The sequence below is a fragment of the Chiloscyllium punctatum genome, chromosome 24 (assembly GCF_047496795.1).
Source record: "Chiloscyllium punctatum isolate Juve2018m chromosome 24, sChiPun1.3, whole genome shotgun sequence".
NCBI lineage: Eukaryota > Metazoa > Chordata > Chondrichthyes > Orectolobiformes > Hemiscylliidae > Chiloscyllium > Chiloscyllium punctatum.
The window spans coordinates 57152954-57168103 of NC_092762.1; the positions used below are offsets into that span (position 1 = coordinate 57152954).

Below are 15150 nucleotides of genomic sequence, written 5' to 3' on the forward strand. Positions count from 1 at the left end.
AGATTTGTTGCTGTCCACTACCCTAGACTATTCTTTACCAGGATTGCAAAGCTTTGGAATTCCTTACATTCTTACCACATCCTTTAACTCTACGCTCTACACACTTCTGAAACTCAAACTTGGGGTCTCAATGATTTAGTTCATCAGCTGTCCTTGCTGTTATCTTGCACTGTAGACTTTGAGCTTTCACTTCAGCTTAATAACATTAAAATGAGACTCGACCGAATTAATGGAGTAAACTGTTAATGCTTTCCAGCTTTGAGGATAATTCAGAAGCTCGTGACTCTAACCAGGAAGGATGGCAAATAAAAACTGGACAGGGCACTTACAGGAAGAGGTTTTCCATGATGTAGGTATAATCTGCACAACCACTGTCAGGTAAATAACACGCAGCAAATACGATAATTGCATTCAGACCTTCACCGTAATAACCTGTGGAGGAAGATAAAAGTTTTACCTTGTAAAATGCATGACAGCTTCAAACAGTAGTATTTAATGGATAATGATTAATGTCATTACAATGTGTATAACAGGCAAGAAAAGGAATTATTCTCACTTGGCAAAATGCTGAGAGGGAACTTGTTCTGAGTATTTATCATGAAGGAGTAGAGTTGGAAATTTGGTTGTTTGGCTCGTGCTGTGAGCAGGGAATTAGAAAACATGGTTTCATATTTTCAATAAGAGAAAAATGAATAACTTCCCACTCATGGATTAGAGTATGTGGCTGAGAACCTCACGTAAAACAATTGAGCTAATTATAAAATAACTGGGCAAATGTTTGTTTGGAAATGGTGCTGCAGCTTAAAGGAATGGATGGAGATTAACTGATTTAATAATCAATGCTTCATAATTACAGGGGCACTGAAAAGGTGATGGGTGTGGCAGGGAAAGAAAGAGACAGTAAAGGTTTGTGACAGTCTAGAGTCAGAGTACAGGTGCAGAATAGGTTGAGTGACAAGGTAAACTTTACACAGTGTGAAAAGAGATTAGAGACATTGGTAGAATCCATGTTAGACTGTACATGGATACATTGAAGCAAGTGATGGTCTTTTCTCATTCTGTGCTTTGCTATCTTCCTAAAACCTTTCTTCCAATTCTAAAATGATGTCCTCTTAGGATGGCTCAGAATCTACATGTGCTTTCTTTTCCTGTCCTTATCCTTTTAGCGATTTCTCTCAATCAAAACCCTAACATTCATGCAATCATACATTTCAAAACTGCCATAGTGAAACCTGTCAGACTACCATTATTACATGAAAAAGACTATCCATGCCACAAATTTATTTTAGATCAGCCATGATCTTATTAAAGGGTGCAGGAAGCTCAGGGGACCAAAGGGCCTGCCTCCACTACTTATTTGCATCTTAAGCAGCTAATTTCTAACTCTGTTCACTCAGGGCCATTGGAAAATAACTGGAATTTTCTGACATTTTTTTTGAATATTGTCAATTGTGATCAGGGACAGAACAAACTTATGATGCGAACTAACATTCTTTCATCTTGCACAACGTAAAATTGAAGAAATTAAAACTGTCCTCACTCCATACCAACCTGGGAAGCTATCCCTACCTCCATGTGTCACCACTCTCATATATGGCCTGATGATTTTCATATCAATCCTGTGTTCCTGCTCTCCGATGATGATTGTCCTCCACAGTCTCCCATTGGTAGATTCTCCATCTTCTGCACAGTCTTCAAAGGAGCCCCCCTTTGCACTGGGAGAGTTTTTTGCGCTTGCAACTGGAGTATCATCTGGAAGACATATAATAGTAGATCTCTCCTGAATGTCCTTAGCTGTCCCATTTCAAGTAAGATAGGATCACATTCATTTGATCAAGGTTTCATTCTTGAACCTTTCACCCAACGTTGTCTGGATGATCAAGCTTGGTACCTCAACCAACTGCACAAGTGGGAAAGGCCTGACTGTTAAACCATGTGCACCGGTAACTCAACCCAGAAGCAAAATACCACAGATGTTGGAAATCTGAAATAATTCCTGCTGAAAGATCATTTCAATTTGAAATGGTAACTTTGTTTCTTTCCACAATGGCTGCCTGACCTGAGTATTACCATCATTTCACGTTTTTATTGTAGTGGAACCCAATTGTGCCTTCAGCTGACAAGTTGCATACTTACTTTACAAGAGGAGCTTTTGGACAGCAATCTTGGGTGATTTGCTTGTCCACAGATACCAGTCTCAAAGTACCCTTTATTATTTATTTATATAAGCCAGCAGGCTGTTCACTTTGGTGCCACCATATGCTAATTGTGTAATGGGAGTGAGTGGGTGTGGCTGGTCACTGACTGTTTTACTTGCCTCCCCACTAGAAACACACCTCATGGGGATGTTTGAAAATCTAGCTCCTTATCAAGACTCACATCCACAAGTAGAAAAAGCAGAAGCATACAGGGGAGTAAGTTGGTGCCAGTAGTTTATCTGTAGACAGATGAGGCAATGTCTCCAGTCAATAGTCAAAGGAATTATCCCTTTATTCTGTGAACAAAAGCAATCGCTCTGAATCCTAAACTGACCTGTGCAACTGCCAGCAATGCCTAGAAACACATGCTTCCTTTGCAACACAGAATCAGACTGTTCAATACCTTCATTTAGTTTCTTTCAAATCCAAACACATCTCCTTTAGAAGTGCACTTGAATTATCAAGACTCCATGTAATGTTCAAGGTTTGACAGTGAATGACAATTGTGCACATAAAATTCTCATTGTATATTTCTTCTCATTCTTTATATAATAATTTGTATTTCTATTTATGATGTGGGTTGGAATTTAAGAGTTTCTCTGTGCCACAGACTAAGGACCTGACAGGACCAAAACTGAGGAGCTACAGTTCCACCATTAGCAGGAGGATGTAATTACATTTGATAGGTTTCCATATAAACACAGAAATTTATAACATCTAAAATTAATATTAAAGAGCAATATAGTAGTAATAAAAAGAAATAAGGCTTTGTAGACAGGAAATGAGTTTAAGATATTTGATCTTTACTGCAGTTGAGGAAGATGATCACTCTCCTACATGTCTCTGATATCTGTAGTTCCCCTTTCTATCGATATACCTCTGATTACTTTCTTAGATTCTCTTTTGCTTGTCCTCCCTGATTCTTTTTCCTTCCATTTCTATTTCATTCTGCATTTATTTTTTAAGTTCTTTCCTTTTTCAGTGAGAGGTTCTGGGTGGTGTGACATGCAACAGTAAATGAAGGAGCCACCAACACTTGCATTTGAGATGTGGAAATTTGGATATATTTGCAGCTCTCTTTCCATTTCTCTCCTCGATCTCTCATATCCTAGGTATTCCCACCCTCTATTTTGCCTCCTACTCTTTCACATCCTATCATCATGTCATTCCTCTGAACTGGCTATCCAACCTCTTTATACTATTATGCACCCATCTACATTGTACAATCACTCACTTCATCCTTAATCCTCCATCTGTTCCTATTCACTCCTCCTCAGAGCTGATGGGAGCAGTCAAATGCTCCAGCTCCTTTAAGTAGGATCCCACTCACTTTCCCTTTCTGGTCATAGAGATGTACAGAACGGAAACAGACCCTTCGGTCCAACTTATACATGCTGACCAGTTATCCCAACCCAATCTAGTCCCACCTGCCAGCACTCAACCCATATCCCTCCAAACCCTTCCTATTCATCTACCCATCCAGATGCCTTTTAAATGTCGTAATTGTACTAGCCTCCACCATTTCCTCTGGCATCTCATTCCATGCACGTGCCACTGTCTGTGTGAAAAGGTTGCCCCTTAGCCCTCTTTTATATATCTTTCCCCTCTCACCCTAAACCTATGCCCTCTAGTTCTGAACTCCCCTACCACAAGGAAAAGACCTTGTCTATTTATCCTATCAACGCCCCTCATAATTTTGTAAACCTCTATAAGGTCACCCCTCAGCCTCCAATGCTCCAGGGAAAACAGCTCCAGCCTTTTCAACCTCTCCCTATAGCTCAAATACTCTAAACCCTGCCAACATCCTTGTAAATCTTTTCTGAACCCTTTCACGTTTCATATCATCCTTCCAATAGGATCCTTGAACCTGGTACCAGGGAGACAACACACCATTCTGATTTTTCACTGTTGGCCACAGAAACATCTGTCTGTACCTTGGACTAGAGAGTCCCCTAATTGATCTCTTGGAACCTGATGTACCCCTCATTGCATTAGAGCCAGTCTCAATACCAGAAACTTGGCTGTTCGTGCTACATTCCCCTGAGAATCCAAATTTTCCAAAACAGCACACTTGTTTGAAATGGGGATAGCCACAGATGACGCCTGCACTACCTGCCTACCCCTCTTGCCTTTCCTGGAGTTAACCCATTTATGTGACTGTAACTGCAACTTTTCTCCCTTCCTATAACTGCCATCCATCACATCCTCTTGCTCTTGTAAGTTCTTCATTGTCTCTAACTATCACTCCAACCGATCCATTTGATCTGATAGGATTTGCAACCAACAGCATTTATTGCAGCTATGATCCTCAGTAACACAAACTCTCCTTAAACTCCTAAATCCAACAAGAACAGCATATCGCTCTACTAAAGGCCATTTTTGCTTCTTTCAATCTACAGACCCAGAAAATAGCACGGTCTTATTCCTCTACAAAACACTGTTCCAGGCTAACCTAATACTTATGACTTAAAAATATAAGTTTAACGAAGAGATATATCTCAATAAAACACATAACCAAGAAATAACCCACTCTACTCACTACTACAGGCTTACAGTAAGGCCACACTTAAAAATATTGACTTATCTTTTTTAAAGTCTTCTCTCTCGCTCTCTCTTTCCCCCCCCCTCCTCCCTCTTTCTCTTCCCCCCGCCCCCCTCCTTTCACTGACATCTTTCTCTCCTTTTCATTGACCTCTAACCATGTGCTGCCTTTGTCTGTTCCTCTCCCTTTTGTTGTTGTTGCTGTTGTTTTCACTTTTTTGGTCTCCAAAGTGCAGCAGCATACAAAACGCTTATTGCTGCTCCTGGAATTCTAGGAAATCACGTCCAACACCTAAAATACCTCAAAAAAATGAGCAGCCTGCTATGGCCAGAAATTTTTGACATCCTGCATCTCAGATTACCCACAATCCATTGTCTTTTCTCCTGTTTGGTCATCATAGAAGTTTGGCTTACCTTCCAAATTCCAGTTTAAAAAATTATCTTAACATGAGCAAAAAAAAAACTGCCCACCTTTCACAATATTTTTTTCTTTGTCTCTTTTCCTCAACTCCTCTCTCAACCATCCTCTTTAACACTTTTTTCTGAAACTCTGTCAGGCCCCTCTCTCTTTCTCAATCCCTATTTCCCTAATGTACCTTTCAATACCATCTTGTTTCTAAACCTTCCTTTTCCTTTCACTGCCTCACTTTTGACAGACTGCCCACTCTTTAGACTGTTCTCTTATTCCTCTTGCTTCCTGTCTCGGCCAAGGCAACTTACTGGCTTCAATTTATTTTTATTTGTAGTAAAATGAACATTAGTAAAACAAAGACATCCTTGGCTGGATTCTCCTTTCCAAAATGAGGTAGCATTGACTAACTTGTGACCTGCTGTAAACTTATTTTCTTGATTAAGAGATCGTTTGATGCAGTACCCTATACTCCACCCCACCCAACATACAGAATTCTACAGTGGGACAGTTGCTACCACACCTGAAGAGGGGGTATGCATGTAGAGGGCAGAACGTTTTTTTAAATTCACTCGCTGGTTGGCCATCCCCATTATTGCCCGTCCCTAGTTGCCATTGAACTGAGTGGCCTGCTAGGACAATTTCAGAGGGCAGGTGAGAGTCAACCACATTGCTATGGGTCTGGAGTCATATGTAAGCCAGACCAAGTTAGGATGGCAGATTTTCTTCGCTAATGGACAGTAGTGAACCAGAATGGCTTTTTCCAACAATCGACTGTGATTTCACGATCATCAGTAGATTCTTAATTCCAGATTATAACTGAATTCAACTTCCACCATTTCTTGTGGCAGGATTTGAACCTAGGTCCTCAAACCATTCCCTGCTTTTCTGGATTAATAGTCGAGCAACAGTACCAATAGGTCATTGCCTCCCTCATCTGGTTAAATAAGGTTAGAACTGGCTCAAAGGAACTTTAACATATTACTTTAGCAAGACCTAAAGATTAGTAACTGGGATTCAGTTAGAGGGAGAAGCCACTGTGGACTCCCTCCCAGTTGTAATTAACATGGAAAAGGTATAGAAAAGGATGGTACAAAAGAATTCTAGTTCCCAGTCTTGAGTGGGAATAATGGAAGAATATTTAGTCCACTCTCTCCCTCTCATATCCTCCCTTCTCTATCGCCCCTTCACTCTCTCATTTGAATACTTTCTCTGAATCTTACATAAGACTGCAACTCATTTACTTAGTGCATGATTATTCTTACTCATTATCTTGCATAGATAAATCTAGGCCACAACATTTTTGAAAAGCACAAAATATATATTTTATATCAAGGGGGTATACAGGGAATTTACAATAATGTCATCTAGGATGGAGGATACCAGGGAACGAGTTAATTCAGATGTACAAAGTCCTGGGGAGCCTAGATAAAGTGGATAGAAAGCACTTATTTTCCTTTTACAGAGAAGGCATTAGGAGAGGGGACGTAGATTAGGGGAGAGCTGAGTAGAACCTTTTCAACAAAAGATGGTAGGGGTCTAGCACTCACTGCCTTGGGGGATGGTCATAGAGTTGTACATCACAGAAACAGGCCCTTCAGCCCAACTCATCCATGCTGACCAGGTTTCCTGAACTGAACTAGTCCCATTTGCCTGCGTCTGGCCCATATCTTTCCTATCCATGCACCTGTCCAAATGTCTTTTAAACGTTGAGGCAGAGGTCCTGAAAATTAAAACCAAAACATTTGGATGTGTATTTGAAGGAGTTATGGACCAAGAGCTGCAAAGTGGGAGCAGACTAGACTGGTTTCTTTCCAAGCCATACTTTCTTCAATCTTTTAAATTTCTAATTAAGTTTTTGAATTTTGTCTCCTTGATTCTCAAAGTTATTTTTAAAAATGCCAATAGATACATTATCCAGTCAGTCAGCTTGCATGTAGATGTGTGTTTGTTACATATCTTACCTTTTCCTTTTTTGAAGGTTTGCAGCAGATTTATGCTCATAAGCAATATGTATACATTCTAAACTCTACTATAAATGTGGATGTAAAAACTTATAACAGGTATCAGCTGTTCAAAAATATGATAAAAGTGTGACTATGAGAAGTCAAACTGTGAAGGCAAGAAATAGGTGTGAATGTGTGAAATAGGTGTGAAGATTTATGATGCTGGTAGACCTTTTAAACCATACATGTACTACATAATTCCCATAAGGGTCAGACTTACTTCTTGTCACTCTTCCTCCATCACACTGTAATGATAATGCATATTTTTTTAAAAGATCATTCACAGGATTAGGGTGCCGCTGGCTAGGCCAGCATTTGTTGCCCCATCCCTAATAGTCCAGAAGGTAGTTAAGATTCAACCACATTGCCATGGGTCTGGAGTCACATGTAGGCAGTTTCCTTCCCGAAAGGACATTAGTGAACCAGCTGGTTTTTCTGGCAATTGACAATGGATTCATGGTCATCATTGTAATAATATATAAACTGACTCAACATGAGCATCATGGTGTCAAAAAGCTGAATAATGGGTATCAAGTGCATTGAATTCTGTAGTTTTAAAATGTAAGAAAAATCTAACTACAATAGTGTGTATTGCAATTCTTGTGTGATCATCTTGGAGCAGTCCCTCAACTTATTTTCTTAAAAAAAAGCAGTCTTGAAGCTGATCAGTAATCCAGCCTAGTGTTGTACAGCTTACAATACTGATATTGATAGGCACTGGTAGCAAAAATTAGATTGTAATATTTTACTCTGCGATTTGAACCAACTGTTCAAACACTTTGTACTGGCAATGAAGACACAGAAATAACCCTTATGCTCAGCACTGTCCTTAATTTGGGGAACCCATTTTATTCATCCAGAAGTAAATATACAATAGAGAAAGATGTCCAGCACAGAGTAAACTCCACAATATGATCAATGGTAGCCAACCAGAAGGAACAATCAAAGAGAACAGTCAGAATCCTTCCATGATAATATTCACTCTCTTTGTACTGTGCTTGATGGGGATTAAAAGTGAACTCTAACCTCACAGTTGATGGCTAATCTGCTAATGTAGTTCTTAGTTCATCAGCTTGGATCTTCCTGATGATTGTAAACCTGGCTTAGCTCATATCTAAAGAATAGTGAGGTCCCAGAGGAACCTATAACTGAGAAAGTTTAAGTCTAACAAGTCAGGCCCATTCTGAATAGCAAGGGAGAAAATAGAAAACCAAAGGAATTTTTCAAAATTACCTTCCCACTCCAATTCATTTCCATTTCCTAAATATTCCAGGGAGTCTGTCTCATCCGGAGTCTCCAGGTCATCAACATTAATGTCGAGGTCATCAGGTGTATCCAGGTAGTCATCTGACAAAATGGAGCCTTCACTCTGATCCAGCGAGATGTTAATTTCTGGGGCAACAAGAGTCTTACGTGTCGGATGATTCCCAATGATATTCAGTGTGTTAGGTGGCACTGACCAGGAACAGAGGTAGAGAGAGTTACTAGTATTACTGAGTATACACACTTTCACTGATTTGTTAGAATCCATAGAATGCTCAGTCATTGGCTCAAAAGCTCAGTAACATACGTGAAACATTTTGTGAAAGATTCGAAGTTTCTTCCATTTGTTATAAGACTCTACATTTGAACAGTCTCAGCATGATCTATTGGGTCCATCAATGCACCCACCTGGATTGTGCTGGCTTCTTTAACTCATTTTCACAAAGAGTAGGTGTTGCTTTCAGGGCCAGTATTTATTACCTTTAGAAGAAGTAGTGCAGTGTTTGGCCTCCTACTCAAACTACCAGGGAGTAGTTTGAACTGAGTGGCTTGCTAGGCCTCGTCAGAGATCATGTTAAGAATCAACCATGTTGAAAACAGTTGAAAGCTTTCCTACTTTAAAAGGAACAGAATAGGTTTTATGACACCTATGTCACAGATACCAAATTTTTTATCTCCAGATCTTATTAAATTGAAAGCTGATTTCTATGATAGGATTTGATTCCCTTGGAGTTATTGGTGCAGTACTGTAAACAATATATTACTGTACACACAGATGAACTAGAGACAAGAGAAGTATTGAGATTATTGATCTTCATAGTTGAAAAATGGGGCAAAGATGTCAGAAAATATCCTAAAGGGGGGGGATTACCAAGTGAGTTTCATTCACCGCTGGGTGAAAAGCTAGCTTTTTGTGGAGAGGTAAATGAGGATTTCCTGTCTGGGAGTTGGCTCCTGCACCAAGTCAGGCTCTATTACCTCAGAATTCGGTTCAAATCCAATCAAGACAGGAAGGATGAAGCTTGCTCTCCTGTCTGATATAAGATTCCACCATGAACTGGGTTTATGACTCTCAATCAAGTTCCTCAAACATGAGTTAAACCCTATTCAGCATCTATAGGCAATCTCATTCAAGATTTGTCACAACACAACTGGTGTAGGAAACACAAAAATAGCACTTTGGGACAGTTGAGTTGCTCTTCCTAGGGGGATTATTACTGAACCAGTATCAAGATATTTCATACAATATCTGCTCAATGTGTCTTGGATATGTTTAATGGAGCAGTGTCCAGGGTGTTTTATCCTATATGTACCCTGTGCTAAATGGCACAGCAGGAAGGGGTTGCTTCCCCTGCACCAACTCTCAAACTAAAGAGCTCAAACTGACAAAAGAACAGACCGACTCACAAGTTCTATTTTCTAGAGCTGGCACTCGTCCAAGAACATCCATGCCTTGTTCCTCTGGAATCGGTCTGCAGAGCAAAAGGAAAAGTGTTACATTTAATAGGAAGCACAATTGTAGGAGGATCAGTTGCTTGGGTTTGTCTGTGGTTTCAGAGAATCAACTTTAGTTCTTAAAGCAGAGACTGGCCCAGTTCCAGGTGAGTATCTTAACCACAAATTGAGACCTTTTATCCCCTTCTAGTAATATAGGAAAAGGAATAGGACATTCAGATCCAGCAACCTGTTGCACCATCAATGATGTCCAGACTGATCTGTATCTTAACGCCATAGACCTGAATTGAGTATCTTTTAGTTCTATAGCTAGTAAAACAAAATCAATCTTAGATTAAAACTACTATTGACTCATGTGGATAAGATGATGCAGGTTCAGTTAGGAAAACAAATGCAATGTTAGCATTTGTTTCAACAGCGCCAGAATACTAGAGTGGGGATGTACTGCTGAGGCTGTATAAGGCTCTGGTCAGACTGCATTTGGAATATTGTGAGCAGTTTGGGCCCCTTGTCTAAGGAAGGATGTGCTGGTATTACAGGGGGTCCAGAAGAGATTTACAAGAATCATCCCAGACGAAGGGTTTGTCATATGAGGAGTGGTTCAGGATTCTGTGACTCTATAGAATTTAGAAAGTTGAGGGAGACCTCATCAAAACTTACAGAATACTGAGAGGCCTGGATGGACTGGACCTGGAGAAGACGTTTCCACTAGTAGGACAGACTAGGACCTGACAGCATAGCCTCAGAGTTAATGGATGACCCTTTAGAACTGAAGTGGGGAAGAACTTCTTCAGCCAGAGGGTGGCGTATCTCTGGAACTAATTGCCACAGAGAGCTACGGATGCCATGTCATTGAGTACATTTCTTGATTAGTAAGGGGATCAAGAGTTATGAGGAGAAGGCAGGAGAATGAAGTTGAGAAATATATCAGCCATGATCAAGCAGTGGAGAAGACCCAATGGACTGAATGAATCACATGATGGAGCAGAATTAGTTCAAAGAGCAGAGTTTCTCCTTTATGTCAGCATTTATCCCTCAACAAAGGATTTGATTAACTGGCTATTTCTCTCAAGGCAGTTTTTGATCTCATGATTATCTCATTCAAAAATTGAATAATGTTGCACTGCTAACTATTTTATTTTTCTGCTGCTTAGAAGTTGCATCTTAAGTATTTCAATAGAATTTGACAATTATGTCCAGCAACTCTTTCTGTTAAGTCTCCTGTGGGATGTATTTCTGTCATGTACACGCTCCACATTAACCCCCACTGACTACTTTTGCCTCCAGTCCTCTTCCCTCTCTTGTCCTGACAATGCTGTCCTTATGGAGCACAGATTCCAAAGCTATCAGCTCACCTCAGTTACCTTGGCTAAGTGATAATTCTTTGATGGTAAAGAGGAAAACATGACAAAGCCTGACATTATCTGTATTCAATGAGAACACTCAAATGCTCCACAGAAGGGGTTAATAGGGAACGATTGAGAATAGGTATGCTAATTTGATATTTTTCTCCTCTTGTTAGGGGCCAAGTATCGCACATCAAATGTTAGTTCAGCTGAGATCAGCGGTCCCAGCAGAAAGTATTCATCAAATTTAGATCCTTCCTAATCTATACTGTTCTATTCCAATTTAGGGTTGTGGATTTACTCACTGAGCTACTGCAAAAGCTGAAGTGATGAAACTTCCAAAGATATGTTTATTGGTCAGAGCATCGAGTATAGGAGTTAGGGTGTCATGTTGCGGCTGCACAGGACAATGATTAGGCGACCTTTGGAATACTGTGTTCAACTCTGGTCTCCGTGCTATAGGAAGGATATTGTTAAACTTGAAAGGGTTCAGCAAAGATTTACAAGGATATTGCCATGGTTGGAGTATTTCAACTACAGGGATAGGCTGGGCTTTTTTCTTTGGAGCATCAGAGGCTGACGGGTGACTTTATGGAGTTGTATAAAATCATGAGGGGCATGGATAGGGTGAATAGTCAAGATCTTTTCTCCCAGGGTAGGAGAGTCCAAAACCAGAGGCCTTAGGTTTAAGGGGAGAGGGGAAAGATTTAAAAAGGGACCTAAGGGGCAACTTTTTCATGCAGAGGGTGGTGCGTGTATGGAATGAGCTGCCAGAGGAAGTGGTGGAGGCTTGTACAATTACAACATTTAAAAGGCAACTGGATGGGTATACGAATAGGAAGGGTTTAGAGGGATATGAGCCAAAAGTTGGCAAGTGTGACTAGATTAACTTAGAATATCTGGTCAGCATGGACAAGTTGGATCAAAGGGTCTGATTCCATGCCATATAGCTCTACAACTCTCTACTAAAATATTAATCAGTGTTCAAAAGCAATAACTTTACATTCAGCTGCACACTTCCCACACACCTGGGAGCTATGGAGAATGCTTTGTACTATATACACACACCACACAACAGCCGCAGGATCAGCAGCAGCACACCAGAGAAATCCAGATTTAAACACTGCAAGGAAAGACAGGATGCAAGGTTCAAAATGGAAGTCAGCTGGTAACAGTACTGCATAGCACTGCATTCAATAATGAAACACTGTCACATAAGCAAGTCTTTTTAACACCTCAAGCATCAACAGACTGAAATTTGGATACATCAAATAAACAAGGCAAAATAAATTCTTAAATTATATTTTTTAATTGTCCAAACATTAACATTTCATTCCATTCTAACGGGACTGATCAAAACATCGCACAGAAATAGAAATGGTATCTCACCTTTTTGAATCTTTTCATCAGTAGGCAAGGAAATATATCATGTGAAAATAATCTTTCCTGTCAGAAATGTGTCGGCAGAAACAGCTGGGGCTTCACAGTCCTGCCACCATTTTGATGTTACTGTCACATGATTGGGATGTGATTCCTTGTACGGGATATTACAGTCACCCCTAACATCCCCACACAGATTAAATGGAATAAGCTAAGCATTTCTAATGAGGGAGATGTGAACTGAGCATGCCCAACATCTCCATAGGGATCAGCATCACTTCAGGATGATGGGAACAAAGGATTAAGCCTGGTCACAAGAGCATCACTTTATGTCTGTTTGTACAGACTAGCTTTCAAACCTATCACTGCACACCTTTACATTGACTGATTATGTTCACTCCTGCTGCTAAATCGCTTGTGGCCCTGATAGGAGAGAAAAATAAAAGCATCTTCAATTCTGGATGAGAATCAATCCTTCTCTCTTGAAAGGGCTGAATCCCTGCTGCAGTATAGGTTCCATCACCTTCTGGTTCCTTAGCTAAGTGGCCGTTCTTTATGCCCAAGTCTGGACAGTGAGTGCAGAAGCTATTCAACAACAGGAGTGAGTGCAAAAGCTATTCAACAACAGGAGCGTCACTGTGGATCTGAGTATGAATTAGGATCATCAGAAAATGGAATAAAATTGAATGGATAGAAATTGTATATGTATCACCGATTCCAACTTTTCACAGAGTCCAATTTCTACACTCATTATGGAATCCAGTTGTAAGCTCCTGCTGATACAGCAATGATGCCAACCAGTGTCTCAATGAATAAATTCACTTGCCTGATATGATGCTGAGCTACACAGTGTGAAAGGCTCCATGTCATGTGGGTACAGTCTAATTCAAATCGATGATATATGGCCTTTTGGAAATGAAATTGGTTTCCAGCAAACAGTACATTGGTCATATATTAGATCTTAAAAGTTGCCGTACCAGTCAGGCTCCTGTCCTTGTCTCACTTCATTCAAACAAATAGACATATCATCTGCTGACTTTTGTGACCCTCAGAGTACACTCATCTAATAGTAAAATATACTTAAGATTTCTGAAAGGTGATTCTAGCTGCGAAGATTTAAGGGAATGTCTGCTGTGACGTTCTATGGAAACATTTGTTGTGACAAGCTGTGGATATGTTCCACTTGTAAATGTCAGTTTTTACAACACATATTACCTTATCATTTTCTCCACCTTTGCTCTAGTTGGTGAAGGGCTGCCTTTCACATCAAAGGACTGAAACTGAGTACTGACTTTAAATAATTCACTGAAATCCAGCTGAAACTAATGACCATCTCCCCGCCTCCTGGTTACAAAAGACATTTGGGCTGCCTCAAGCAATAATTAGGAGCAGGAGTAGGTCAGTCTTCACATTCCAAAGAAACATTAGCACTAAATTGCCAATTCAACCACAAGAGTGACATATAAGGTTGAATAGAGGTAACAGTGCTAATTTCGTGTCATGTGCCACTCTGAACTTCTGCAACAGTGATCAACAAGGTGCATCATAAGCATAAAATGCTAAAAACACTCAGTGTTGCTCAATGGTTAGCACTGCTGCCTCACAACACCAGGGACCCAGGTTCAATCTCAGCCTTGGGTTACTACCTGTATCTGCTAGCTGCTCTGGTTTTCTACTATGGTCCAAAAATGTGCAGGTTAGGTGCACTGGCCATGCTAAAGTGTCTGTGGTGACCGGGAATCTGCAGGCTGGGAGTGAGTTAGCCATGGTAAAAATGAGTGGTTACAGGGCTAGGGTGGGGTCTGAGTGGAATGACTATTTGGAGTGATGGTGGAGATTCAATTAGTCAAATGGCTTCTTTCTGCATTGTAGGTATTCTGTCACTTTAGATCAGGCAGCATCTGTGGTGAGAGAAAGATTTAATATTGTAGACCTGTGACTCTTTGTCAGGTCAGACCCAAAGGGAGGCAACAGCCTAGCAGTATTATCACTAGACAATTAATCCAGAGACCCAGATCATACTGCGGCAGATGATGAAATTTGAATTCACAAAAATCTGGAATTAAGTGTCGATTAGCGGAAAAACCCATCTGGTTCACTAATAATCTTTAGGGAAGAAAACTGCCATCTTTACCTGGTCTGGGCGATATATGATTCCAGACGCACAGTAATGTGGTTGGCTTGACTCTTCACTGCCCTCTAGGCCATTAAGAATAGTCAATAAATGCTGACCCAGCCAGCAACACCCTCATCTCGTGAATTAATTAAAAAAAAATTGACTGAGACTGTCCAGGCACAGGACTGACATTGGGATCAATGTGCACTCTGAGCTCATGTTGGTGGTCAGTGGGACCACAGTGGCAATCTATAGGCGGGATGGGGGGGGGGGAGGTAAAATATTTTTTCCTCTGAGGAAAGGGGGCATTGCAGTCAGAGGCCCATTCCTTGGGCCACAGAGCCTCTAGACATAATAGCAATCACTAGGAAACCATTGAGAAGGCAGTCCCATACCACTGCCAACCACGCTATTCATTAATGTGTTCCTCTGCTGC

The 15150-nt window shown here is 40.5% G+C and overlaps 1 protein-coding gene across 6 annotated transcripts in view; it reads right to left on the minus strand.

Moving 5' to 3' along the window:
- The window catches only part of LOC140494563 (caytaxin-like), a 76379-nt gene that overhangs the window by 26769 nt on the left and 34460 nt on the right, over positions 1-15150 (minus strand). For 4 of the 6 annotated variants that reach the window (XM_072593877.1, XM_072593879.1, XM_072593880.1 and 1 more), the window contains exons 3-6: positions 9825-9889; positions 8388-8609; positions 1570-1752; positions 330-432 (exon numbers count right to left, since the gene is read on the minus strand). In XM_072593877.1, the coding sequence (XP_072449978.1) occupies positions 330-432; positions 1570-1752; positions 8388-8609; positions 9825-9889 (573 nt within the window). Of the gene's footprint in view, positions 1-329; positions 433-1569; positions 1753-8387; positions 8610-9824; positions 9890-12246; positions 12342-12607; positions 12779-15150 lie in introns of those variants that run through there. The other 2 variants (XM_072593882.1, XM_072593881.1) reach the window with 2 other exon arrangements.